The sequence below is a fragment of the Gouania willdenowi genome, chromosome 14 (assembly GCF_900634775.1).
Source record: "Gouania willdenowi chromosome 14, fGouWil2.1, whole genome shotgun sequence".
NCBI classification, from domain to species: domain Eukaryota; kingdom Metazoa; phylum Chordata; class Actinopteri; order Blenniiformes; family Gobiesocidae; genus Gouania; species Gouania willdenowi.
The window spans coordinates 32,595,223-32,622,911 of record NC_041057.1 but is presented as its reverse complement, the minus strand read 5'-3'; the positions used below and the strand labels follow the sequence as shown (position 1 = coordinate 32,622,911).

At 38.6% G+C, this 27,689-nt stretch overlaps 3 protein-coding genes across 3 annotated transcripts; 1 reads left to right on the top strand and 2 right to left on the bottom strand.

Moving 5' to 3' along the window:
- Positions 1-109: 109 nt before the first annotated feature.
- LOC114475489 (AP-4 complex subunit mu-1-like) lies at positions 110-19,774 on the bottom strand. The gene is made up of 16 exons (XM_028466340.1): positions 19,510-19,774; positions 16,018-16,079; positions 14,700-14,785; positions 14,506-14,612; positions 12,808-12,904; positions 12,581-12,691; positions 12,367-12,441; positions 11,213-11,275; positions 10,608-10,674; positions 10,241-10,294; positions 10,064-10,170; positions 9,897-9,988; positions 8,417-8,461; positions 4,450-4,500; positions 4,134-4,251; positions 110-423 (listed from the first exon to the last, which is right to left on the bottom strand). The coding sequence occupies exons 2-16, from the start codon at positions 16,073-16,075 to the stop codon at positions 232-234; spliced, it is 1,323 nt and encodes a 440-aa protein (XP_028322141.1). The 5' UTR covers positions 16,076-16,079; positions 19,510-19,774; the 3' UTR covers positions 110-231.
- On the bottom strand, positions 3,311-14,741 carry LOC114475288 (AP-4 complex subunit mu-1-like). The gene is made up of 13 exons (XM_028465978.1): positions 14,700-14,741; positions 14,506-14,612; positions 12,808-12,904; positions 12,581-12,691; positions 11,213-11,275; positions 10,608-10,674; positions 10,241-10,294; positions 10,064-10,170; positions 9,897-9,988; positions 8,417-8,461; positions 4,450-4,500; positions 4,134-4,251; positions 3,311-3,484 (listed from the first exon to the last, which is right to left on the bottom strand). Exons 1-13 carry the CDS (start codon positions 14,739-14,741, stop codon positions 3,311-3,313), a joined length of 1,128 nt encoding a protein of 375 aa, XP_028321779.1.
- Positions 19,775-20,023: 249 nt separating the features above from the next.
- Positions 20,024-26,401, top strand: rbmx2 (RNA binding motif protein X-linked 2). The gene is made up of 6 exons (XM_028466358.1): positions 20,024-20,122; positions 21,962-22,077; positions 23,203-23,254; positions 23,329-23,458; positions 25,501-25,708; positions 25,777-26,401. Exons 1-6 carry the CDS (start codon positions 20,118-20,120, stop codon positions 26,004-26,006), a joined length of 741 nt encoding a protein of 246 aa, XP_028322159.1. The 5' UTR covers positions 20,024-20,117; the 3' UTR covers positions 26,007-26,401.
- The last annotated feature ends 1,288 nt before the right edge of the window (positions 26,402-27,689 follow it).

The following is a 27,689-nucleotide window of genomic DNA, read 5'->3' as shown; positions in this document are numbered from 1 at the left end:
CAGGATGTGTTTTAAATAAATGTAAGTGTGACGTATACATCATCTATATGCATTACATATGTATGAATCGACATATGAAAACACACCAACAATCATATTGTTTTCTTTTTTTTTTTTTTTACTCTTCTTTAAATAAATACAAATTGAAACTTTTTGAATGAAGTTTTTACAAAGTGTTCTTTCAGCAGAGGTCAGATGTCAGAGGTTGGAGGTCAAAGGTCGTCCTCAAGCTCAGACTCTGATGGTGTAGGAGTCGGAGTGTGTGACGTAACGCACCCAGCGCTGTGATTGGCTGGGCTGTATCGGGGACAGACGCAGGAAGCGGATCTGCAGACCTGTGGCGGTGAGCTTTGGAAGCTCGAAGCTCAGACTCACTGGACCCACCTCCAACAGGGAGGCGGAGCTTAGATCAGGAATGTCCAGCTGGAGACGGGAGAGGAAGACGGTCAGGTGAACCATTGCGTTAGAGACATGGGACGATAGCATTGAGTTCAGTTCCACAATTATATATTATACTTGATATGATTTCACCCCATTTTAGTTACAAACAATATGACATAGTGTTACGGTGAAATTTACGGTTACCTCGTCTTTGACTTGAAAACACACTCTGTGGTGATAAATGATGAAGACCAGACAGGAGAGATGATGAAGTAATAAAAAATGATTTAATCTAAACTAAATAAAAAGGTACAAAGCGGGATGGACAAAGCAGTGGTCTCCCTTGGCCAAGGGAGAGACGCGAAGAAGAAGGACCCAAAAGTTCCTTTCACACACATTTATACCCCACTGTCCCACCTCCCCCCTTCCACAGACAACAAAGAAGAGACCAGGGGGGGACACCTTCGATGTCGGGGTGAAAGTTAGATGTGTGTGTGTGTGAGTTAGTGTGTGTGTATGTGTATATGATGTGTGTGTGTGTATATGATTTGTGTGTGTGTGGTGGATGTGTGTGTGTGTGTGTATGTGTTGTGGATGTATGTGTGTGTGTGTGTGTTGTGGATGTATGTGTGTGTGTGTGTGTGTGTGTGTGTTGTGGATGTGTGTGTGTGTGTGTGTTGTGGATGTATGTGTTGTGGATGTATGTGTGTGTGTGTGTGTGTGGGTGATGTGTGTGTGTGTGTATGTGTGTGTAATGGCTACCCCCAAGGAGAAGAAGAAGAAGAAGAAGAAGAAGAAGAGAAAACAGGCACAGAGTTAAAAAAACAAATTATCCCCTTAATCATACACACATGACAAATATAAATGTATCATTAAACATTATTAGATAATTTGCTACGACACATAGCAACCTATAAATAATGATTATTACAACTGATTCTCTTTGCTTTAGTGCAAACAAATTAAATTTGACTCCAAAAGTATTCACATTCTCAAAACGGGTTCTCAACCCTTACAGCCATTGACCCCCAAAATAAAGGTCTCAGAAAGCGGGGACCCCCACTGTAGCTGAAGGTGGTTGAACACAGACATGAACATTGAACAACAGTCATGTGGAGACAGGACCATCTATAAGGGGGAATAAAGGGGAGAGATTTTTGGGGTCCATCCATAAAGTCAGTAAAATGATGGTCCATTGTTCTATGAATCTGTGATAACCATATTTATTTATTCATCTGAATAATATCCACTGTTATCCAGGAACGTTTATTATTATTATAGTCATCTTAAAGATGGAAATCCTTGTTTTATTCATAAATAAAACGGGTTAAAAGTGACCAAAAATGGTGAAAATTAGATTTTAAAAACCACAGAAATTGGTTAAAAGTTGCAAATTAGTGGTCAGAAAAAGTGGTAAAAAGGGTTCAAAGTGTCAATATTGGAACAAATAGTTTAACCTGAGAAATAATGGGCATGAAAAATTGTGAATGTGGTTAAATTGACTTAAAATAATCATAACATATGGCAAAATGAGGTTAAAAGTGACAATAATGTGTCAAAATATGTGATATTAGGTGGTAAAAGTGGTGGTAAAGTAATGGAAGTGCTAAAAATATCTTCAAAGCAGAAAGAATGTGCAGAAAAGGCATTGAAATTTGATAGAGAAGTGTCAGAAAAGGTAGTAATGTAGCAAAAATGCATTTAAAGAAGCAAATTATGGCAAGAAAAAGTGATGAAAACAGGTTAAAATATAGTGTAGTTGCGGAAAAAAAAGTTAAAAAAAAAGAAGCAAAAATGGGCTCAAGTTGATATTCTTAGTTTCTTGAAGGCATCTAGCAACACCCTTCCAGTGTCTCGCGATCCCAAATGGGGTCCAGACCCCAAGGTTGAGAAACACTGCCTTAAACAACATGAGATTTCTCATATGTTCCTCATTCTTTGATCAGTGGATCTACAAAGGTACAAAATACTTCATTCCAGGTTTCTGGGAACTGTTCAGCAAAGAGATGAAGCAGCTTTTTGGCCCTTTTTATGTAGAGGACGTGAACATGAAATACATGAGTTTGGGTTTGCAACTGTAGTGCTGCCCCCTGCTGTTCACTTCTGACCTTTGGTTTTCAGGTTGGGCGATTTTGCCTAAAAAAAAATCTCTAATTTTTTAAAGAAAAATTCTAGTTTTGATTCGATTTTTGATTTTTTTTTCAATGCACTTAAAAATGACTGCAGACATCAGATATATTGTCAAAAGTATAACTTTATTGCTGTGATTGTCCTCAAGAGTTAAAATGTATAGAACAATCCCAAAATAAAAGTAAATGAGGTTCTGTTATTCAACTATTTCAAGCTTTAACCAGGTTTAAGGAAAATTGTAACAGCAACTTCACAGTAGCTTAAATTTTCTGATTAAAAAATTAGATAACTACATATTTTATAACATTACAGTTAAAAAAATAATAAACGCTTCCCTGAGCATCTCAGCGTAGTGTGGTGCTGGGGCTGGGGCTCATCGTGCAGGCGGCATCGAGAGAAGGCAATCTGGCGCGCTCTGGGGGTGCTCGGTCGGTGCACCTGGGGGCAGGCGGGGCGACTTGCAGCGTCCCCTTGGTGCCCTAGGCGGCTATGGGCATGGTATTTGTCCCTGGGGGGGCTGTTCTCGGTGCTGCTTCTATTCCAGGGCCTTCTGGCCTGGGGCCGGTCCCTGCTGGCTCTGGGCCCGCTGGCGGGCGCACGCCAGCTGCCTGTTCGGCTCGGCTCTGGCCGTCTGCAGGGCGTGGGCCTTGGCTCCTCTGCTGGTGTCTCGGGCGGGGGGCTCTCTCAGCCCTCCCCTCGGGGAGTTGGGTGCGGGGGTTGGGGTTGGTGGCGGGATGCGCCGGGTGCTCGGCTCCTTGGGGCTTTCTTGGATGTGTGTGTGGGGGGCGGAGGCTGCTTCTCAGCCTGGAATCTCGGGGGCATCTTGGGGGCTCCTCGGCCGTGGGGGGGTAGCCTGGGGCTTCTTGGCCCACACTTTTTCTGCTGGCCTGGCTGCATCTGTGGGCCCGGGGCAGTTTCTGGGTTTGCAGTCGCGGTTTTTGTACATACACCGGTCTACGATGCACTGGCACGCCTTGGGATGTGGGATAAAACTCATAGTGGGCTTAACTTTAGACACGTTAATCCCAAATACCTGCTTTAGGTTTTATCACTCACTCCTTCCCTCTGTCCACAGCCACCACCATTATAGCTAAGCTTCACACTTGTCACCAGACTGGCTTGATTACACAACATAATAAGCACAATATGTTCTACAACTTCACATCTCACTCTCACTGTAAAATAATCTATTCTTCCCCACCCTTTCTATTTCCTGCCTTGAGTCTCTCCTCCCTGCTCCCCCCTCCCCCTCTACCTAGGTGTAACACTGCTCTCCCTTTTTATATCCTCCCTATAATAAAAGATTTCTTACCCTTCCTTAGGGAGGGCTGGTGATGGTCACAATTAAGCAATAAAATAAATCAATTTATTTCATTGCAATAACAACAAAACGTGCATTGCTGCCTCATAATGAATGCACTTCTGGTAGTGCTGACCTTTGACAGCATGTCCAGACAAGTGAAAAAAAAAATGCTGATCTGACCTCTCCGTTTTTATAATCTTAATCTGATTACATTTCTTGTTCAGTCACTATTAATGTCAGTCTCTTCCAGCTTCTCACTTATTAAGGATCCTATTAACTTCTAGTGTGTGTGTGTGTGTGTGTGTGTGTGAGTGTTGACCTTGAATAGAGCTGATAGCTGAGTCCCTCCTGCAAACCTGGGGATGTTCCAAACCACGGCCCTGCTCTCAGGCCTCAGTTCAGCTCTTTGATCTGGGCTGCTGAGTTCCTGAGACAAACTGACCACAATATTAAACACACAAGGTGAAATAAACAAACTAAACAACAAGGTCAAGCACAACAAACAAGGTCAAAACTAAGGGAGTGACGAGATGTTTAGCTTCAGGGACTTTCTCATGACATTATTAAACCAGTGGGACACTGGGCAGCAGCTGCAATGACTCAGGTTTAGTTTCCATAAACAAGCAGAGCGTTACCTCAGGGAGCCTCGAGGCACCGGCACCGTCGCACAGAGGTTTAAAGCAACGCTGCACACAGAAAGAACATCATCATTATCACCATCTATCTATAAAAGCAAGGAACCTCTGTCTGTCTGTGTGTGTGTGTGTGTGTGTGTGTTCCTGAAATATCTCTCATCAGGCTCAGATTGAGCTGAGACTTTCAACACGGCTGCTGCTTGGTTCAAGAGTGTGCAACGTCGGATTTTTTTGAACTGCAATGATACTGTTAATGAATTATTTCATAAAACTGTCTTAAATGCAACCGCTTTTATAAACAGATGTTTTGAATTTGTTAAATTTGAAGGATAAAAAAAAAATTCATTTCTTCTTTAAACAAGGCACTTTTCTTACATTTGTTATTTTAATTTATTGAGTCTAAAACGACACTAATCTCACCTATAAAAGCAAGGAACGTCTGTGTGTGTGTTTGTGTGTGTGTGTGGAGCAAATATCTCCCCGACGCGGTGCGAGTTCGACCTGAAACTCGGTCAACGGGTTCCAAATACCTCAAGTGCGTGTATCTGTTATTTTGGAGTAATTTGGTCATTTCAAAATGTTTATTTTAATTTTATTTCACTTCTGGACGGCCCTGAAATGAAACCTATTCAGCTTTTGACATCAGGGTGTGAGGGGGCGCTAGCGCACCATCTATATCTATTTCACTGCACAGCTCCTCACCCGAGCAAGAGTCACGTGTGCAGCCAGAGCCAATCGCTGCGCACACAGCCAAGCAGACACGGACTGTAAACACACGAGCGATAGAGAAGAAGATGGTTTAGACCGAGACACGGGAGCTCTCTGAATAGATCATTTGAAACCGTCAGCCACTGGTGAGTCTTTTGCAGACACGTTTCCAACCCATTCATTACTCCATCTGGAAAACTGCAGATTCTCTGTGGTGCCGTGCATGGAAGCTAAGCTCTGACCACTCGGTTCAAAGGTAAAAAATAATTTTTGTTTTTAAAAAAAAGACAGCCGAATTGTACAGAATACTTTAATTTACTTACTCACTCGTTATTAGCGTCTCAAAAAATTCACGGAACACACACACAAGGTATTTATTTATTTATTAATAATAAAAATATACTAAATGAGTAAAATAAAACACAAAAGATGCACAAAAAGACAAATGAAAGATAAAAAATACACATGACTCCAAAAAATATACATTACAGAAAATTACAATGCGGGCGCACGGAGGAGATGGATGTAGACACACACACGCACACACACAGTATTTATAATAAAAACATACTAAATGTGTAAAATAAAACAATAAACTAAACAATATTTAAACAAAAAGTTCACACAATTACAACAGAAATGCATAAAAATACACGAAATTAAATATTTATACAAAAAATACACAAAATGACAACAAAATCACACTACAATGACAACAAAAAACTATAATTATACAAAAACACAACAGACAGATACAAAAATACACATGACTCCAAAAAACATACATTACAAATAATATGAAATTAGTAAAAAAAACAAAAACAAACAACAAACACATTTATACAAAAAAATGCACAAAAACACAACAGAAAGATACACAAATACACATAATGACTCCAAAAAACATACATTACAGAAAAATAAACAAAAAAATATAAAAGTGAGTAGAAAAAAACAGCAAACACATTTATCATGTTCATGTCCCATAGAATTAAACCAGGGAAATCACACAATGTACACCTCTTTGTACAGCCAACCTTCAAACACATACTCATTTGGCCATAATTAACTCTACTGAAGCTCCCACATGAATGCATACTTCTGACGGGCACTGTACTAGTACAGTGAAATCCAGTCTTCCACAACTTTACGTCACACAGCTATTGTGTCGACTCGGCACAATAGAGATTTAATTATCACTTATATCACCGCTCCACCCTCGTCATCATCATGTGACAACTTCAAAGTAGGTGTGTCCAGGGTTGGGGTCAATTATATATTTGTAATCACGTAATTGATAATGAATTATAATTATGGTGTAATTATGATTGTAATTGTAATTTAAAAAAATCTGTTGCTGTCATAACCATAATTAAATAGTAATTGAGTTTAGATAATTTACTCTGTAATTGTAATTGCCATGAAAATTCTATAAAAATTGTCACTTATGATTTGATGCAAAACTGTGGAACTATGTTACAGTTCTATGTACAGCTCTGCACACATGTAGTTAATTAGGGTGTACTGACACAAAAAAGGCTCAGACACCCACACTAAAAATATTAAAATCTATATTTTCATTGATTAGGAAGCCAAAACAAAGTAACTAATAGATAGGAAATAAATTAGATGATTAATATTAGTTTTTAGTCTATTTTAGCTGATTTAGAACCCGTTAGCATTAGAGATGCAAACAGTAAGCTAACACAAGGTTAGGTTATCATTTCAGGCTCAGTAATTGTGATTAATTGTTACTGAACTTTAGTAATTCAAAACTTAATTGTAATTGACTTTCTGAGGATAAAAAATAGTTGTAATCTAATTTGTCACTGTAATTGTAATTGAATATGGGTAATTTAAAACATAATTGGAACTGAAAAATGTAATTGACCCCAACCCTGGGTGTGTCTGAGTTGTTAATGTCATACTAACGTACACACACAACATGATAAATGTGGTTGTTTTTTTTTTTTTACTCGTTTTAATATTTTCTTTGTTGGGTGTATTTTTCTGTAATGTATGTTTTTTGGAGTCGTGTATTTTTGTATCTTTCTGTTGTGTTTTGGTGCATTTTTTACGGTGGCTGGGAAGTGTCACCTGAATGCATTTACAGAAACAAACACAAATGCAAACAGGTCACAACACGAATGCAAACCGGCCACAACGGAAGTGTTTCCGACGGACCGGTATTACAGTCGGACAGGTATTATGATATGATAGCCTGATATGAAAAATATAAGAGTATCCTAATCAACTTTCACTTACTTTCATACGCGTTTCGATGTCTTCTTCTTGTTCTTCTCTGTTCTGGTGGGTTAAAAACATCCGCCAGAAACGTGTCTGTCTGTAATACCGGTCCGTCGGAAACACTTCCGTTGTGGCCATTTTGCATTCGTGTTGTGACCTTTTTGCATTTGTGTTCATTTCTTTAAATGCATTCATCTGACACTTCCCGGCCGCCGGGTTTCCGCAACGGAAGTGTGACGTCATGACCCGGTGACCCAGAACCGGAAGTAGCACGCTCAATTGCATTCTCAATACCGAGAGGGAGCCACAATTTTAAAATTAAAATGAACGTTTTGCAACACCAAATTACTTGTGGCATTTGGAAGCCGTTGACAAAGTTTCAAGTTGAACAGACACTGCGCTGGGGAGATATTCACTCCACAAACACGCACGCACGCAGACCTTTCTTGCATTAAAGTATAGATGTGTATGTAATTACTAAATTATAATTATATTTACATAAATTATTTATTTATACTAATTAAATGTAAAGATGTGTTGGTGCATGTATATAAATATGTAATGTGTATATAAGTAGAAATATATAGATTATTGCAAAGCAAGCATTTTGATTTAGATATTCTATTGCCATTATGAAAATATACATTTGAAATGCACAAATTCCGACATGATTTAACTTAACTTTGGGTATTCTGTTCTTTGACCGAGGGCGGGGCTACATAAACTACTGCTTCTCTGTGTCCCTTTAGGATTTTAGTGCTTTTTTGAGCTGAATATGTAGTTTAATGAAGGACTTGTCAAATACGTAGTTTCTTTTCTTTTTTTTTTTCAATGTTTCCAAATAAAGACAAATAAAACAAGGAGTTGGAACTTCTGAGAACAGGATTTGAACCGTCGACCTCCGCTGCAGCCACAGTGAGGCCAAAGTTCCGATCCAGAATTAGACTGTGTGAACACATCAGGATCTCCAAAGTGGTTGCAAACCTCATAAAGAGGTTAAAGTATCACTGACCTGTTTGGAGGAAGATCACAGCGCAGCTTCAGGTACACGATGAGCCTGTTGGAGAGACAAGATCAGCTGAAACAGAGACAGACAAAGATACTGATGGACTGATATAGGCTCAATGGTCCTCATACATCAACTGTTCGTATGTTCAGATCTGAGCGTACAACGTACGTTCGACCAAATTCACAAAGGTTTGGTATTTATCAAATGTGACGTGATCGTACGCTACCATCAGATCTCGCATGACTTTGTGTACGCAAACCTGATTGTGTGGATTTGTGGTACAACAGCAAAATGTGACTGAAAATAATTATAAAAATAAACCTTCAGCTGTCATTGGAGCATAAGCAGACACACATTCAGAACAGATCTAAACGGATTATTAAAACAAATTTAAGGTATTGTGGAAGATGTTATTATGGCTTCAAATTCCGGGTGAATCATCAAGAGTATTGGTCCTCTTAATTTCCAATCATTCTGGTGATATGTTTACGTAACGCCGTCTTGTGTGCTCGTCCCTTGCTAGTTTTTGCTTACTGCCCATGCGCACTTTCAAGTGTTTAAAAGAGGGCAAATCACTAACTGGAACGGACTTGGAAGAGGATCGTAGTGGTATGCTTTTGATTCAGATTTGACAATAATCGACCTAGTGTTATTAGCAGAGAAGTTTGTCCTAATGTAAGCTATGATTAGCGATGCGGGCCCTGGCACAAGTCACGCACCGGGCTCTCTCACACACGTTTAATAGGCGTTCCCTCTTGAGAGCAGGTGGAGTGTTGCGTATGTGCATTTTTTTAAAAGGTGGAGAGGGCTTTTAATTTCTAAACTTTGAGAAAATCCACCTCTATACCTTTAAACTAAATAAAATGAATTTAAAAAAGCCCACTTTATTACAGATACCACTTTACTGGTTTTCCTTTAACGGAATACCTGATAACTCCACTGGTAAACTCTGCTATCGGAGTGCTATACGTTCACCCAGTGCACGCACGCACACACACGCACACACACGCACACACACGCACACACACACAGGACGCATTGCTATGCTCTGTCTTGGAGAATGAGGTCCTATTCCCTTCGTACAGCACGTCACTGGGTTCTGTACGGAGGAAACAGGACCTCATTCATGCTTTTAAATGTAAATAGTTGCTTAAACTTTTACAAATGTGCTACAGTAATAGGTAATGTGATAAATCCTAGGTGAAATTAGCTGAATTGGGCATAATAAACACAGACGAGTGTTATTTTTAAGGCTTTTTTTTTAAGCGTTTTGATCGTTATTTCTTTTAATGTGATATTTATTGCCTAAACTGTGCGGACTGAGGTCGATATAAACGTCATATTTCCGTGTGTGTCTCCAGGACCTCTGTTGTGAAGTTGCTCCTAGCGCACATGGGGGGCAGACGTCACCTGCTCAGTATCTGACACATATGGACATGTACACACACATAATGAGGGCCAGTGTGAGATGTTTGTCCTGTACCTCCCTCCTTTGTCACGCTCAATGGTCGGGAAGAGACGGAACGGAGGCGCTGACGGCAGCTCGTCGCTCAGCAGGTACTGCATCACTGTCAGCTGCAGGAGGAGAGAAAAGATATTGGAACAGGACACCATCAGGACACCCTGGGGCCCCCATCAGTAACGTCCCACCTCTCCCTGGCTGGGACTCAGGCGCAGAATGCGGTGGTTGTCGAACTCGTCCAGTCGAACCGCCTGATGGAAACTGCACTCGTCCACTCGTACTGCTGCGCCGTAGCCTGGACCATCACACCTGGTTAGAAACACAGGGACCAAGCCCCGCCCAATGTGTGCAAGTGTGTCACTCACCTCTCAGCTGTGACTTCCCAATGCTGAACTCCTCGTTGAGACCGATTCGAATCTCTGTGGAAAAATACACGGTAACTACTTTACTGAAGTTTTATACATAAACGCTGACATAACACCTGTCATTAGCATGAATAAGGAGTCATTAAACGTCGTTCGTTACCCTAACTCTTAACCCTACCTAACCCCATTAGATTCCTCCACCTGACCCAAAAAATGCCAATATAGCTCCAAAGGTGTCATGATTTAGCAAAAGACACTTAATGACACCTTTATGTATAAAACTTGAAGTAAAGTGTGGCCAAATACACAAGTGTGTGTGTGTGTGTGTGTGTGTGTGTGTGTGTGTGTGTGTCACCTTTCCTCTCACCTGAGCAGTTTGGCATGTAGCATTTCACCCTGATCTCCCCCTCCACGTCAGCCTTCATTAGCACGCCCTAAAACACACAATGTTTTAGAACAGGAAGCAGACAGACAAAAGGAGCATTTCCATCACAGCAAATTTACCCCAGAACCAGGAACTTCCCCAGAAAGATCAGTGTTTCCACCAATTTATTCCCACAATCCCACCAATAAAAAGTGCAAATTTATGAGTAGATTTACAAGGGCCGAGGATGGTCCCTGATCGAGAGGCCTGGAACTTTGACGGGGCTGGGTTTACAGGGTGTTAAACCTCAGCCATATTTATCAATCTGCACATAGGCGCTACCAGTGTGCGGATTGGCCAGTGAAAAGACAACAAGGTCTTTTCATTGGCCAATTTTTTATTTATTGTTTTGGTGAGGATGAATTGCATATTTCTTTCACTGCTGTGAAATGGAAACCTGCATTATGGGCCACTGGCAGGATCAATTTAAAGGGTCATTTTAAAGTGGGGAGTGAGACCACGAAATAAACAGAGTGGGAAGAAAACCAACAGACCATGAACCAAAGAAAGCACCAGCCAAACCAACAAAGAAGTCAGAAGTTACTCACGTTGGAGCCGATGACAACGGACATTCTCTCAATCACGTCCACGAAAATCTCACTCTTCCCTCCCTGAAGGTGGAAAACACACAATGATTGTACTGATAATGATGGATGGATGGATGGATGGATGGATGGAAAACAGTTTAATGCTATGGTTAGATAATAGTTGGATGTGGTTGGATGATAATTGAACCATGGTTGGATGTTAATGGATGATAATTAAATGATGGTTAAATGACTTGTTGGATAGGTTGAGATTTGATTGGGTGATAATTGAATGATGTTGGATGTTATCTGGACAGGTTTAGCTTTGGTTGGATGCAGATGGATTATAGTTTGATGATAGATGTTGATTGAATAGTTTTGGATTTGGTTGGATGATAATTGGACAATTGTTGGATGTTGATTGGATATGTTCAGATTTGGTTGGATGTTTGTTGGATAAGTTCAGATGTGGTTGGATGACGGTTGATTATGATCAGATGTGGTTGGTTAGGTTCAGATGTGGTTAAATAATGGTTGGATGATGGTTGTTAGGTTCAGATGTGGTTGGATGACAGTTGGTTAAGTTCATATGTGGTTGGATTATGGTTGGTTAGGTTTAGATGTGGTTGGATGATAGTTGGTTAGGTTCAGATGTGGTTGGATGTTGTTGGATGATGGTTGGTTAGGTTCATATGTGGTTGAATTATGGTTGCTTAGGTTCAGATGTGGTTAGATAATGGTTGGATGACATTTGGTTAGGTTCAGATGTGGTTGGATGTTGTTGGATGACGGTTGGTTAGGTTCATATGTGGTTGGATTATGGTAGGTTATGTTTAGATGTGGTTGGATGTTGGTTGGTTAGGTTCAGATGTGGTTAGATAATGGTTGGATGATAGTTGGTTAGGTTCAGATGTGGTTGGATGTTGTTGGATGATGGTTGGTTAGGTTCATATGTGGTTGGATTATGGTTGGTTAGGTTTAGATGTGGTTGGATGTTGGTTGGTTAGGTTCAGATGTGGTTGGATGATAGTTGGTTAGGTTCAGATGTGGTTGGATTATGGTTGGTTAGGTTTAGATGTGGTTGGATGTTGGTTGGTTAGGTTCAGATGTGGTTAAATAATAGTTAGATGTTGGTTGGTTAGGTTTAGGTGTGGTTGGATGTCGGTTGGATGTACCTCTCTGGAGCCTTGGATTGGTCTGGTTGCTGCGGTGCTTGGGGCCACTTTGCTCTGTTGTGTGTCGGCTCCAAACTGCACAATCACAACATGTGTGTTATTGTTTACTTCTCCTTTACTTGTAGTTTGTGTTGTTATGAGTGTTTGTTGTTGTCGATGTAGTTGAAGTTGTTGTTGTTGCTTTTGTTGTTGTTAATGTTGATGATGTTCGTACCAGGCCAACGTTGCTCAGATCGAACAGATTGAACTGTTTGGAGGAAACGGCTTCAGTCTGGATGAAGTTCTTCAGGATGTCAGAGGAGGTGGTCTGGATGTAGCCGTAATCCTAACGCACGCACACACACACACAATGAGAAACAAACAAACAAACAAACACGTATGAACAATCAAACACACAAACAGAACGTGGAGTGATGAGAAAGAGAAGAAGAAAACACTCACCAGGACTTCATCCAGCAGTTCATAGATCAGAGCAAAGTTCTCAGTGATGTTCGTCTCATTCAGGACTCCACAGTAATCTTTGACCAACGCTGACAGCCTGAAACACAGATGGGACTCAAACCTCACACCTTCTGACTCAGGGTCACACAGGATTAAAGCTCCAGTGAAGATGAAAATAATGAGAAAAACTTAGACCTCACCACATTTAGTCCCTCCTCTCTCCTTTCCTATCCACTTTTCCTTAACCCCGTGGATGAGGACACAGGGTTAAGGAAAGGTGTTAGGAGACTTCCTAAAGGAGTTAAGGAAAGGCCATCACATTGTTTTGACAATCAGACACACTTCCACTAGGTGAAGGTGGAGGTTAGTGACGTCTGCTGTGGTGAAAAAATTAAAATCACATTTCTAACACTTCCTCTGTGCCTCTAACCACTGATATAATCTGAAATATCACAAGGTTTGAATGTAAATCAAAGGAAAAGAGGTTACCAGGCTACGAGGAACTAAAGTGAAACTAAAAGAACGTGACACTGAGAATGGTTGCTCACACTTACCTTCTACTCACTCATCAACATTAATCCAGAGTAAGTAGGATTTCATGAAATTGTTACAGTACATATACTGTATCATTCATAGGTGAATTAAATATGTTGAGTAAAACATGATCTGCATCCCTTTTCAGTCTTCGTGACTTTCTGTGAACCCTCTCATGAGCGGGTCCCTTTAAATGTTGTCCCCGCAAAGAATTGTGAGTCAGCATTATCTGGTCTCCTTTGGTAAAGGATGAATCAGTGTTTCCTAGGCTAAAGGAGGTTATAAAGGAAGCATTCAGCCTCCTTTCCTTAGCTTTTAGAGAACTTGAACGCTACTTATCATGGCCGCCACTTCTGGGGGTTAAGGAAAAGTGGATAGGAAAGGAGATAGGAGGGAATATTCAGATGCAGCTTTAATATTTCACTCGCTTTGGTTGGATGTCACAGATTGGTCCCATGATAAGCAACACATGAAAGCAGTAGGTCTTTACCTTATTGCAGTGGTTTTCAACACTGTGGTCATGACCTCATGTGAGGTCGCCCAAAATTCTAATGGATTTGGACCTTGGTTTTCTCGTTTTCGGTTTTGGCCAAGTATTTTAATTTCGGTGTATTCCTATTTTTGTTCCATGTGAACATTGTAGTTTAGTTTTCATTAGTTGATGAAAATGATATATTTTGATTTAGTTTTAATTCACAAGACATGTATTTGTTTTTTATTAGTCATTAGTTACTCTCACTTAAAAATAATAGTTGAATAAAACTATGCAGAAAATTTTTAGGTAACAAAATTAACACTGTCCGGATTCCTCAAAATGTAATGGAATCTTATTCAAATTAAAATGTCAAAATCCGTTGAGTTTTTTTGAACTATTTACAGACGAATAAATAAACACTGGTAAAAAACAAAGTTCTTACTGTTTCTGAGCTGTTCTAGCTTTCATGCAATTGGAGGATTAGTTATTAAAAATGTGTTGTTTTAATCCCATTTTTGTTTTTACTTCAAAGTGAAAAAAAAAAATGCGAAAATTTTGAAAATGTTTTAAATAATACAGAGGACAACATGTGCAGTCAGTGAATGCACCACGAGGCATTAGAGTGCAGCACTCGCTCACAGACTGAATGAACATAACAGAATGAATGTATTTAGCTGCAGGAGGCTCACCTGTTCAGGAATTCAATGATGGTGAAGGGGGAGGAGTCAGCTGTCGTCGTGGCGACCCAGAAGAGCCCACCCTGTCGCACGTGGACGAAGTAACGGTCTTTGTGTCTCTGTGGGATAAAACGACGTCTGAACCATTAAAGTTGGATTCACGTGAAAAAATACTCCAGAGTTGTGACATCATTTGGAGGCGTTACCATGACAACAGGAGGCTGGTCCCCAGGCAGTGCTGTAACCATCTCGTAAAAGACATTCACCAAATCACTGCATGTTTCTCCACGGACTGAAGGTCAATACACAGGGTCAAGGTCAACAGAAACAGGAAGTGCTTTCGCTCGTTTAAAAATTAAACTAGTGAGAGCCGACAGCCGACTGTCAGTCTTCCTCAGAGGCATCTAGTAATTGCTTTGAGAGTTCTCTCAAGTTGGCCGCGCTCAGAAGTAACTCGCAATCGGTAGATGCCCCTGAGGAAGACTGACAGCTGGCAGTCAAAACATGTCAGGAGATCAAAGTACATTTCAAAGTAAATGTCCTGGGAAAAAGTTGTGTGAATAAATGAAACCCATCCATCCATCCATCTTTCTCCTCCCGCTTAGCCGTTTCCGGGTCGCGGGGGCAGCATCCTCAGTAGGGAGGCCCAGACTTCCCTCTCCCCGGCCACTTCCTCCAGCTCTTCCGGGGGGACCCCGAGACGTTCCCAGGCCAGCCGAGAGACATAGTCTCTCCAGCGTGTCCTGGGTCTTCCCCGGGGCCTCCTTCCGGAGGGACGTGCCCTGAACGCCTCACTAGGGAGCCGTTCAGGGGGCATCCTAATTAGGTGCCCGAGCCACCTCATCTGGCTCTTCTCGATGCGGAGGAGCAGCGACTCTACTTTGAGTCCCTCCCGAATGACTGAGCTTCTCACCCTATCTCTAAGGGAGAGCCCAGCCACCCTACGGAGGAAACTCATTTCGGCCGCTTGTACCCGTGATCTTGTTCTCTCGGTCAAGACCCAAAGTCCATGACCATAGGTGAGGGTTGGAACGTAGACCGACCTGTAAATAGAGAGCTTCGCTTTTTGGCTCAGCTCCCTTTTCACAATGAAACCTTAACATATTATTTAGAGAAAGAAGACAAAATGAGCTTGCTGGAATTACAGATTTAGTAACATTAACAGTAACTGTAACATTTATGAATAAACAGCACATCCTGTCCCTGTGTGATTATTACAATAATATAGTTATTGATGCTGTGCACTGACATTGAACTATTATGGTTTCACGTAGGAAGTCAAGAGTATTTGTTCTTCTCAAGCCTTTTCCACTAGTTTGTGATGTGCTGTAAAGCTCTGGTGGCCCTCCGTCTAATTCTATGTGGCCCCCAAAGTCAATGTAGAAAAAGACAGAAAAACACACAAAAAAAGAGCAAGAATACATTAAAAATACAAAGAATTACAACATTGCAAAATATGCAGTAAAAAAAACTCAGAAAATACTCCAAAAACACACAGAACTAAGTATGTGGAGTGAAGGATACAGTCTTTATAAAGCAGGTGGTCTCCTTTAGAGGACAAGATGAAGATCTGATGAATCATTGTTCTGAGAAAAGAAACAACAAAACACTGAAGTCAATGAATGTTCCACAGCTACAAACATTAGAGCTGTAAAACATTAATATATACTATATATTAATGTATTTGGAAGGAACAACAATCAAAAAAAAAGAAAAGGAAAAATGTAGAACATGAGAAACTTATTAATATATATATATATATTTTAAATAAATGTTTTTATGATGCAATGGTTTCATGTTACTAGTGGAAAACCTAATAAACAATAAATGATTATAAGACACAGAGTCAACCAGTCAAGCTACAATAACTGAATGTAAAGGATTTGTGAGTGGTGACATAACCCAAAGTTGGGATCCAAAAAACTCTCAATTTTCGATTATTTTTTTTTAATGCACTCAAAAATGACTGTAGACATCAGATATGTTGTCAAAAGTGTAACTTTATTGTTTTGATTGTCCTCAAGAGTTAAAATGTATAGAACAATCCCAAAATAAAAGTAAATGAGACTCTCATTCAACAATTTCAAGCTTTAACCAGGTTTAAACAAAAGTGCAACAGCAACTTAACAGTAGCTTAAATTTTCTGATTAAGAAATCATATAACTACATATTTTATAACATAAACATTACAATTAAAAAAATAATAAACTCTTCCCTTCGCATCTCAGCATAGTGTGAATAAAACATTAAACATGCCTGTAGCACACATATAGCCTACTCAAAGGGTAAACACATGTAAACAAAGAGGGAGCGGGCTCACATCGAGCTACGGTAACAGGGATGGAACGTGAAAAAGTAAAAAAGAAAAAAACTGGTGGGAAAAAATAAATAAATAAAATAATGTTAATAACAATATTTTTTCTTTTTTTTTTTAACTCTAATTTTAAAAATAAAAATCCTTTTTATCTACAAATTTGATAAATCGATTAAATCGATTTTTTGCCGAGCCCTAGTCCAAAATAAAAATGAAGAAGTCACATAAAGAAAAACTGTTTTATATCCCTAGAAAAAGAAAGATTTATGCTATATATTGAAACAGATCAGATTAGGGCTGGGCGATATGGCCTTTTATAAATACCGCGATATTTTTAGGCCATGTCACGATACACGATATATATCTCGATATTTTGCATTACCCTTGAATTAACACTTTGATGCACAAAATCACACCAGTATGATGATTCTATATGTCTACATTAAAACATTCTTGATCATACTGCATTAATATATGCCAATTTTAAACTTTCATGCAAAAAAGGGGATATCACAACTAAGTCAAAGTTGACATAACTGTATTTATTAAACAGTGAGTGGCTCAAACATAAAATTGTCAACAGAAAGTGCACGTTCTGTGCAAAATTGTCACAGAGACATTTCAAAACAAGACATTAGTGCAGGATGCAACTCACATGGCATTTCAAAACACAAAATTAAAGTGCACTTTTTGTACATAATGCCACTACAATATTTTAAAACAAATAGTGCCCTTTTGTGCATGTTGTCATTAAGATGACATTTCAAAAAAAAAAAAAAAAAAAAAAAAAAAAATCAAAAAAAAGTCCGCGAGTTTAACGGTATGGTCATTTTCAACACCGCACAGACTACAAGCTGCGATATATCAAGTATATTCGATATATTGCTCAGCCCTAGATCAGATTTTTTTTTTTCATACATTCCCACATATAGTTGTGTAAAAATTTCCAGAGCGTGTCACCCAAGAGCCAATGCATCTATTTAACTAATCATTAGTGATGTGAACAGTCTATGGTCATAGCTCTAAGCTGATCACATTACAGGGAGCTGAGACATATGCTAAGTAGTTTACTGAAGAACCAAACATGTTCCAGACCCAAACACACACTCACTTTTTTTTTTAATTTGAGGAGCTGTCATGTCCACCAGATATGATGTATAGCAGATATTTTTATATATTCTGAGAGAGTAGGTGGAGCTGTATTATTACACCATATTTCAGTTTCATATGTGATGTAGTTCTTGAGATATTAGAAGGTGACGAGTGAATAATTAAAGAACTGGTTTAAAAAAATAAAAAAAATCTGAATTTCTTTTTGACCAAAGTTCATGGGATGTTCTGAAATGTTGTTGAAATGACATGGAACGACTCCCACCTCAACTTCCAGGACATTAAACATTAATCCACAGCCTCTCTGATCCACCACAAGCCCCCAATTGAAAGGTTAAGCCCCCAATTGCAGGAAAAGGTTCAATTCTCATATTAATATAAATAATGACTCTGACCTGAAGTGCTGATTCGAGAGAGGATTTGTCCTTTTCATTCTAAATATTCTTATGATCAGCTTTTAATCAATAAAAACTTCCACTAAGCTTTGGGACCCAACCACCGGTCTGTGGACCATTTGGTACCGGGTCACAAGGAGAAATAGACTTTCAAAACTTAAATGTATTTACTTAAACATACTATAATACACATTATCAGAGCATTTTGTCTGAATTGGATTAATGCAAAGGTGTCAAACTAATGGCCCGGGGGCCAAATCCGACCCTTTAAAACATCCAAATTGGCCTGCAGTGGAAAATAAAAATGGCTGAGAAAACAGTGTCAATGATGAAATATTGTAGTTGTGGATATGTCAGTAGGGTTGCAAAGGGGTGTAAAATATCTGTCAAATTTCCACAAGAACTTAAGTTTGGCAATTTTGGCAATAATAAAAAAGTTTAAACTTGTCATGGGATTTATTCATTAAAAATTAAGCAAAAATTAGAAGTAATTTTAAATCACTGTATCACATTCAAACATAAATATTGGCATGATCCATGCAAAAATTCAACAGTTTTATTTGGAAGTAGAATTTTACAACTATTCATGTGGAGTTTCATTGAATTTATCACAAATTAAATAAAACTCTACAATATTTGCAGGTCTTTCCATGCTTGTATAACACAATAGATGTCATTTTTACTCTTGAATTGTTGAAATAGACATAATTTTTTCCTAAATCCTGCTCAATCCTCAAATTATTTGACAAGATTTATCCAAATTAAATAAATAGAGTCACTATCTGTCATGTATTACATGTATATTGTCTGTGCCTTATACACTGTACTACATACTTTTATAGCATTAATACATGAAAAAACAAAGTAGCACTCATTGATTCCCAACCTGTGCGGCCCACTTCAGGTCAAACCTATCCATATTTGGCCCCTGACCTAAAATGAGTTTGACACCCATAGATTAATAATTTAACATCAAACAAATCCATTATCAGTTTTGTAATTGTCATTTAAAATGTATTTTTAATCCACTATGTTGTCTTTCAAACATTTTAAGTAAATGTGTCCTATTCTGACAATAATGGAGGAGCAGACTCCACAGCACACCTTCAGAGGAGGATTAATATATATAATGTAACATGAATCCCTGTTGTAGCTTTTCCTGATTACGTGATGTGAGTAAAGAGATTGTTTACTTACCCAGCCAAGGATTTCCGTGAAAACGGAGTAAATAATTGAATAAAACTAAAAGAAATCCATCGCTTTAATTTTGTTTTGTAATAGTGAACAAGCTAATGTTAGCGTGTTAATGTTTCTCATAGGATTATATTAAAACTCCTCAAATTAAAACAAACGTCTGAACGGACATATTCATCTTTAAAAATAAACGTTACCGACATTAAATGATTAATGACGAAACAAGCGTTTTAAAGTGCAGTAAAGTGTTTGTTTTGCTAGTAAGTGAAGTCCTGTTTAAAGAGAGATACAGCGCCCCCTGCTGTACGGGCGGGAAATTCAATTCAATTCAATTCAACTTTATTAAAACAGTAACGCATTCAATGCAAAAACAGATACAGATTTAAAGTAATTTTGACAATTTTGTTCATTTTACTCCGTTTGGATCATCATATTTATTTCTGAATTAAAGCAGGAGCTGTTAAGAAGGTTGTAGTTTTATTTCTGAACAACAGGTGGCAGCAGAGACATTAAAGTAATGTCAACCGCCATAAAATACTATACAGAGGAAGAAGAAGAAGTAAACGGAAGTGGTGAATGTCAGCATCCGGCGCTGATTCCTGCTGCTCAAAATGAAGTAAGTGTTTCAAACTGTTTTCTTTCCTTCACACGTTGATTTGTAACCTTGTATAAATAACTTTACATTAGCTATTCAGCCTTTTTTAACCGGACTCCGTTTAAAAGCGCCATTGGCAAATTTCTCTCAGTTTTAAGTCTAAAAACCTTTCCGTGCCAAACATGTATAAAGCACAAAACTGTTTAGTCGTTGAAAATAAGCTCTAAATAATAATTGTTTTACTTTATACAGACAGCTGTATAAAAGGACAAAATTAGTTATAACCCATTAGTAATAATTAATAATTACACTTATAGAGGAAACTTTCAGACACATTTTAATATGACGAAGAGGCGCTCAGTACGGTATAGATCAGGGGTGGGCAACTATAACAGCGGGGGGCACAAAAATGTAATTGTATCTGATCCAAGGGCCACATTATCAACATTTATGTCAGCATTGAGAATAATGACTGATCTCTATTAATACGGGGGTTGTCTTTTTTTTTTTTTTTTGCGATGTTTTCTGTATTTTCCTGTCATTTTGTATAATTTTGTTGACAGTGTGTGTTTTTGGAGCTATTTTGTGTTTGTTTGTTTTTCTAGTCGCTGTGTTTAAGTTGTTGTTGTGTCTGTCTTTGTTGTCATTTTGTGTATTTTTTTAGTTTTGTGTGCTTTGTGTTACATGAGTTATTTTGTGTATTATGTCGGGATTTATATTCCTTCCAATTTCTTGAAATACAATTTTTGGCGATTTGTTTTGGGGGCCACACAAAATCAGACTGACCGCTAGTTGCCTATGTCTGTTGTAGAGTGTCTGTCAGCAGTGTAAACTAGGGGTGTCTGGATGGATAATACTTTTTCCACCTCTGATACAAAAATGATTATTTATTTATTTTTCAACTTAAGAAAATATATGGTCCATAGAAAGAAAGAACCCAACAAGAAGTCTGGGACACTCTGATGGTCTATCATTTTATCCTATTCTGTTTGTTCACTAACCCCAACCAGTCAAAGCCGATGTCTGCCACCTCTGAACCTGGTTCCCATGGAGATTTCTTCCTATAAAAAAGGGAGTTTTTTCTTCCCACTGTCTCTAAATGCTTGTTCATGTTGGGTTCTTTCTTCTTACTATGGACTTTATATTTTGTTCAGCGCTTTGAGATGAATTTGTTGTATTTTGCGCTATATAAATAGAATTGAATTGAAGATTCCACATGAACAAGCATTTAGCGACAGTGGGAAGAAAAAAGCGCAAACCTAGAGCAGTAACTGTGTTTTCACTAACTGCGTTTTCACTAACTGTTTTCAGTAACTGTTTTCAGTAACTCTATGTTTTCAAACCTGTTGCAGTGCAAGCCTAGAGCAATAACTCTGTGTTTACACTAACTCTGTGTTTTCCCTAACTGTGTTTTCAGTAACTCTGTGTTTTCAGTAACTCTGTTTTCACTAACTGTGTTTTCAAACCTTTTCGCAGCGCAAACCTAGAGCAGTAACTCTGCGTTTACACTAACTGCATTTACACTAACTCTGCATTTACACTAACTCTGTTTTTTCCCTAACTGTGTTTTCACTAACTGTGTTTTCAAACCTGTCGCAGCGCAAACCTAGAGCAGTAACTCTGTGTTTACACTAACTCTGCGTTTACACTAACTCTGTTTTTTCTCTAACTGTGTTTTCAAACCTGTCGCAGCACAAACCTAGAGCAGTAACTCTGTGTCGTCACTAACTCTGTGTCGTCACTAACTCTGTGTCGTCACTAACTCTGTGTCGTCACTAACTCTGTGTCGTCACTAACTCTGTGTCGTCACTAACTCTGTGTTGTCACTAACTGTGTTTTCACTAACTCTTTTATTTTCAGTCCTCTGACGAAGGTGAAACTCATCAATGAGTTGAATGAACGTGAAGCTGATCTGGGAATCAAAGAATCCGTTTCCTGGCACAACGTGTACAGAGACAGCGCCTGGATCTTTGTTGGTGAGCCAATCACACTCCTCTAACACAACGATTCCCAACCTGAGGTATGTGGACCCTCAGGTTGACTTTTACACTATAGGCGGAAGCAATTAAACTAAACTAAAAACATATGATATTAAATGTTTAATAAAAAAGTAATCTTACCAGTGTATCGAGTCAGAGAAACCTAAGTACCACACACGTGTATCCCATTGTTAAAAGTAATAATAGATGGTGAAACATAAATGAATATCCTTCAATATAAAAGTAAACAGAAGCGAGAAGATGAGCCCTAAACTCTGACCCATTGCTTCATGCAAGAGCAATAGTTTATTCAACAGCGCCCCCTGTTGGTTACAGGAAACTAGAGCTTAGTTCAATTTAAAAAAGAAATCAAAATAAAGACTTGAAAAGTAGTCAAGTGGCTATCACATGTAGCCGTAAAACAGATGTTTTTTTTTTTGTTTTTTTTAACAGATGAAATAAATAAACATGTATGTATGGCTTTGATTGTTCAATTTCTCCTATCAGTAGCTTTTATTTTGGAAGTAATCAGTAATGAAACTTAATGCAGAATTCCTATTACAACTATTACAGTACATCAATATGAAGGATTTTTTTTATTTTTGTTTCATTACCATTGTAATATTACCATTTCTATCTGCTTTCCCTAATTTGTTGTAATTACTGAGAAATGTCTCAAAATCCTGCAAAATTCATCTTTTTTTGTTTTTGTCTTTAGCTTTAGCAGGAAAGGAAGAAACGCTCCAATCACACCAAATCTGGCGAGCGGTCTAGCCAAGGTTTAATAGTGCAACATTTTATGCAATATTTGACATATTTGTCTGTTTATTAAATAATAATGACTAATATAAACATGTTACAATTTGAACTTTAAAAGAGTTTGATGAAACAATTTAAATAACTTTTAAATAAATGGTCCACGTTCCCATTAATCAGTGAGTCAACACTAGAAAGACTAACTATTTCTACCGTACAGAGGAGTCTAAAACCATGGTGGAAAAAGGAGAAGTTGATTTTATTTTGGTTGCTATGGTGATGACAGTGAGCTGATAAGAATGTGTGAGATAAGCTCCGCCCCCTGGTTCCCCTGTCTACGTGTGAAATCACTGCTTTGTCCTACAGGAGGATTCCCCTATGAGCTGACGGAGGGCGACCTGATCTGCGTCTTCTCCCAGTATGTACTAGCCCCGCCCCCTGACTTCCTGTGCTCAGGTGAGCTGCAGCACTAAGGATGTTTGTTTTTTTCAGGTACGGAGAGATCGTCAACATCAACCTGGTGAGGGACAAGAAGACGGGGAAGTCCAAGGGCTTCTGCTTCATGTGCTACGAGGACCAGAGGAGCACCATCCTCGCTGTGGACAACTTTAACGGCATCAAGGTGGGCGGGGCCTGACCACTGATAAACCAATCCTCCTTTAATCATTCACTGGACCACCTTTAACAATTTCATTAATTTCTCTACATTTAATTGCGGTAACATCTGCACGTTAGCACTCTGTCACTAGGTGTCAGTGAACGCACCATCAGCCCTGGTTAAACGACCTCACTCACTGATTGAGACACTTTATTTTCATAAATCGTCCCTTTATTGATGGATGTGGTTATTTTAAAAAATAATAATTTAAGAACTTGACAGAATCAGAATCTGTTGTAGAAGCAAAAGTTGAACTTTTCTTTTTATAAAATGTAATTTTACAGTTGTATAAACATTGTTTTTGATATTTGCACTTAAATTACAGTTAGTTACCATTTGCTTGTTCTCGCAAGTTTAAAAACATTTCATTTTGAAGTTTTCAAGATAAAATTTGTAATTATTGATATTGCGATATATATTGTATGGTTTAGTATCGGGATTTATCGTATCGTTGCATGCAAATCTTGAATAGTATCGTAAGATTCATAGTAATGCACATTGCATACCCCAAAAAATAAATAATAGTGAGTGTTAAGTAATTTAATTATTATTATTAATAACAATTACATTATATATATATATAATTAGCAAGTATTTATCATTTTTAATTACTATTCATTTATTATTATTAAAAAGAGTATTCATACCAAATAGAGGTTAGAGTTTAGTGCCTGAGCCTAGGTTCTATGTTCCGGTTATGTTCCACTAGTGTGTTTTCAGTGGTTAACTGATGCTGAGATTTCCCATGGCAGTGAAGGCATCATGGTTACGTGTAGCTCTCTCTGCCAATGTGTGTCTTTGTTTTCATGTGTTCTGAGTGTTGATTGGCTGGGAGGCTGGGGAAAGGGCGGGCGTAAGCGGCGAAAAGAGTGAACGATTCTGTTCCCACGGTAGTGTGAGTGTATGACGGTGTGAGACGGTTCTTTGTGTGTTTGATTGTTTATTTTTGGTGTTACTACGACCTCCATTAAAGCCTGTAAAACTGTGATAACGACTCGAGTCACGTCATTAAAATAGAGGCACCGCGCTACTAATCTACCGGCAGCAATACGTTCAATAAAATAACAATACGTCAGGTTTTCTTTGCGCTCGGGTCTTCAATTTAAGTTAATGGGTCGGGCTTTATGACACGGGCCTGGGTCGGTTCTAGCTGTATTTTTTGGTCCCGATCTAACCTCCAATACCAAACTACATTCTGATCTAATGAGAACTAACGGAGGAGTAGTCATTTGAAAAATGGGGTCCCCGTGACACGTATGGGGTAATGGGCCCCATTTATATATTGGTATGTGCCAATGATTCAGTTCCACCAACCGTTGTAATATTTGACTCGCAAATAAATTAGAAATCAACTTTCATTTTTTTTTTGGGGGGGGGGGGCACCTTGATGCGCCCAAATCGAAAATGGAGCTCCGAACGTCAATGCGTACACATCCATAGATAATATCTACCAAATTTCAGCTCGATTGTTCACGAATAACAGAGGAGTAACGATTTTAACTAGTGTACACAACAACAACAACAACAACAACAACAACAACAACAACAACAACAACAACAACAACAACAACAACAACAACAACAACAACAACAACAACAACAACAACAACAACAACAACAACAACAACAACAACAACAACAAAGTGAGTGGTGTTTTGAGTCCGGTAGCTACGCGGTGTCACAGTCTGAGTTTAGCTTCGTACTGAGATTATAATCCTAACATAATCTAATAAACAAATAAAACATGTCCGTTCACTTTGAAATAAAAAATAAACAAAAATGAATTTATTAATTTTTTTAGCAAAAATTCATTTTTCAGTAATGCACATATACAATCTCAGTACGATGTGAACATGACACCAGCCTAAAAATGGGCTCAAATGGCTCAGAAAATATTCTTAGTTTCTTAAAGGCATCTGGTGACCCCCTCCCAGTGTCTCACAACCCCAAGGTTGAGAACCCCTGATCTACATGATGACACTTCCTGTTCCTGTGCATCCTTTCAGATTAAAGGTCGGACCATCCGTGTGGACCACGTCAGAGATTATCGGCCCCCCAAAGACTCGGAGGACATTGATGACGTGACAAAGCGTCTGAGGGAGGACGGCTGTGCCCCCCGGACAGCCTCTGACTCCACCCCCCAGGTAGCCCCTGACTCCGCCTCCTCTTCAGAAGCAGAGCAGCCAGCCTGCTCTATCAAGAAACCCAAAAAAGGTGAGGTCACTTCCTGTTTGTGGCTGACATAAGATGAGTCTGTGTTTAAACTCTGCACTGCATTTCAGACAAGAAGGAAAAGAAGAAGAAGAAAAAGGAGAAGAAGGAAAAAGAGAAAGAGAAAGAGAAGAAGAAGAGGCGACGGTCGCCTTCCCCTCCGGTCCGTGTCAAACAGGAGAAAGAAGATGCAGCGTACGACAAATACAGCCACAGGGGGGCGCCCCCCAGAGACGGGGAGCAGCCTAGAAGAAGAGAGACAGAGCGGCAGGACAGAGACCACAGAAGAAGAAACCAGTGAGCAGAGAGAGACCACAGAAGAAGAAACCAGTGAGCACAAACAGTAATAAAACTACAACAGGAGTGAATGAACTGTGGCTGATTCACTTCAAACATAAGTTTTGTTATAATCAAAGGTTTTGACAGTTTTTTTCAAAAGGACTTTTCCAGTTTTCCAAACTAAACAACTGATTAGATGTTCTTTTCCTTTTTCAAACCTATTTGCTGGTGTTTGCCTGTTGTAGGGGGCGTGGCCAGAGACCCACAAGCGTGCCACACTTTTACTGATTTATTATTTTAGACAAATATTCAAAAATGTTACAGTTGATGTTTTTTTACTTTATAAATGAGTCGTCATTAAACGTGTGGACTGTACATTTGTTTGAATAAAAACCTCTTACAAACACAGAAATTTAATAACTCCACTAAAATAATTTTAAAAATACATGTGAATGAAAACTATATCAAAACTTATTTATATTTTTGTCGATTCATTGAAAGAAAACTGTCATTTCACCACATGGAACGAAATCCAAACAGAATTTGGTTGATAATCTAGTTTTCTGGATTAATCACATCCAATCTGTGTATTTATCATCTTTATCATCTCATATCAGGTTAATCAATGATCATTTAATCTATTTAAAAATGCATAAACTCTGATTCTGTATCAGGAATCATTAACACGGTGGTCGAGGGCACCAGGTAGCCCACAGGGACCATGTGAGGGGTCCTCAGGCCTTTTCTAGCAGGAACACTGGTCACCAATAAGTTCTGTCTAAAATCTAATAGACTTGCCAGGTTTCAAACTCACAAAGATAAATATAAGACAGATGTCATCAGAGCGTAGCTTAAATGTTTATTTTCACTGAAACATTCTGACAATTGTGTTTTTGTGGAAGGATTTTTGTTAAAAATGCTGCAGATCTGATGTTTTTTTTAAAATAAACACAAAATGGATTTTTGCAAAATATTACACAATTGTTAAATTGTACAAACATGTTCCATGTTTAAGGATTAGTTAAAAGTTGTCAGTTAATGGCTTATAAAATAGGAACAGGATGATGTCCTATGAAAATGAAATAATTGCATGGATTTAAAAAAAGTATTTTTTTTTTACTTCTCGTCATCTTTCATTATCTTACCTTCTAATTAAAGGGAAGCTGTGAATGTTTAGTTTTTTAATAAGTTTATTAAAACTGGTACAACTTTAGATTTGAATAACTCACAGTTTCAGAGCGATTAATGACCCCTGATATATATTATGTAACTGAAATAGTCCTTATTTCTACATTTTTATTACTAAAGAAATAAAAATGAAATACATTAAACTAATGACGCTAACTCTCATACACCAGAGTTTGAACATCACTGGAGTCACTTATTGTAAGTAAAAGTTTGATCTTACATGAACAGTTAACACTATTGTTGACATCTTAATGCTGCTCATTTCACATCTTCTAACAGCAGCAATAAACAAAGACGTTGAACAGTTCAAGGGGCGGGGTCAGGGGTTGACTGGGACAAAAATTCAGCCCTGGCATTTTGTGTCCAGATCAGCCCACTACATGATCAGACACCATGTAGAAGCTGTTATTAAGTCAGTAATGCTCAACATGTGGCTCTTTATGTCTTAATTTTAATTTTTAATCCCTTTTTACCTTTTTCCTTTGGCCATTTTGCAACATTCTTTGTCCCATTTTTG

What these genes read in the sequence shown, in the direction of transcription:
- LOC114475288 (XM_028465978.1), bottom strand. Translation starts at nt 14,741, where the DNA reads ATGGTTACAGCACTGCCTGGGGACCAGCCTCCTGTTGTCATG. An exon ending in ATCATTGAATTCCTGAACAG is followed by an intron (nt 12,905 to 14,505) that starts GTGAGCCTCCTG and finishes TCTGTGTTTCAG; the next exon opens with GCTGTCAGCGTTGGTCAAAG. An exon ending in CTACATGCCAAACTGCTCAG is followed by an intron (nt 10,295 to 10,607) that starts GTGAGAGGAAAG and finishes ATTTTTCCACAG; the next exon opens with AGATTCGAATCGGTCTCAAC.
- LOC114475489 (XM_028466340.1), bottom strand. Translation starts at nt 16,075, where the DNA reads ATGATTCATCAGATCTTCATCTTGTCCTCTAAAGGAGACCACCTGCTT. An exon ending in CTACATGCCAAACTGCTCAG is followed by an intron (nt 10,295 to 10,607) that starts GTGAGAGGAAAG and finishes ATTTTTCCACAG; the next exon opens with AGATTCGAATCGGTCTCAAC. An exon ending in TGAGTCCCAGCCAGGGAGAG is followed by an intron (nt 9,989 to 10,063) that starts GTGGGACGTTAC and finishes CTCCTCCTGCAG; the next exon opens with CTGACAGTGATGCAGTACCT.
- rbmx2 (XM_028466358.1), top strand. An exon ending in ACAACTTTAACGGCATCAAG is followed by an intron (nt 23,459 to 25,500) that starts GTGGGCGGGGCC and finishes GCATCCTTTCAG; the next exon opens with ATTAAAGGTCGGACCATCCG. An exon ending in TATCAAGAAACCCAAAAAAG is followed by an intron (nt 25,709 to 25,776) that starts GTGAGGTCACTT and finishes ACTGCATTTCAG; the next exon opens with ACAAGAAGGAAAAGAAGAAG.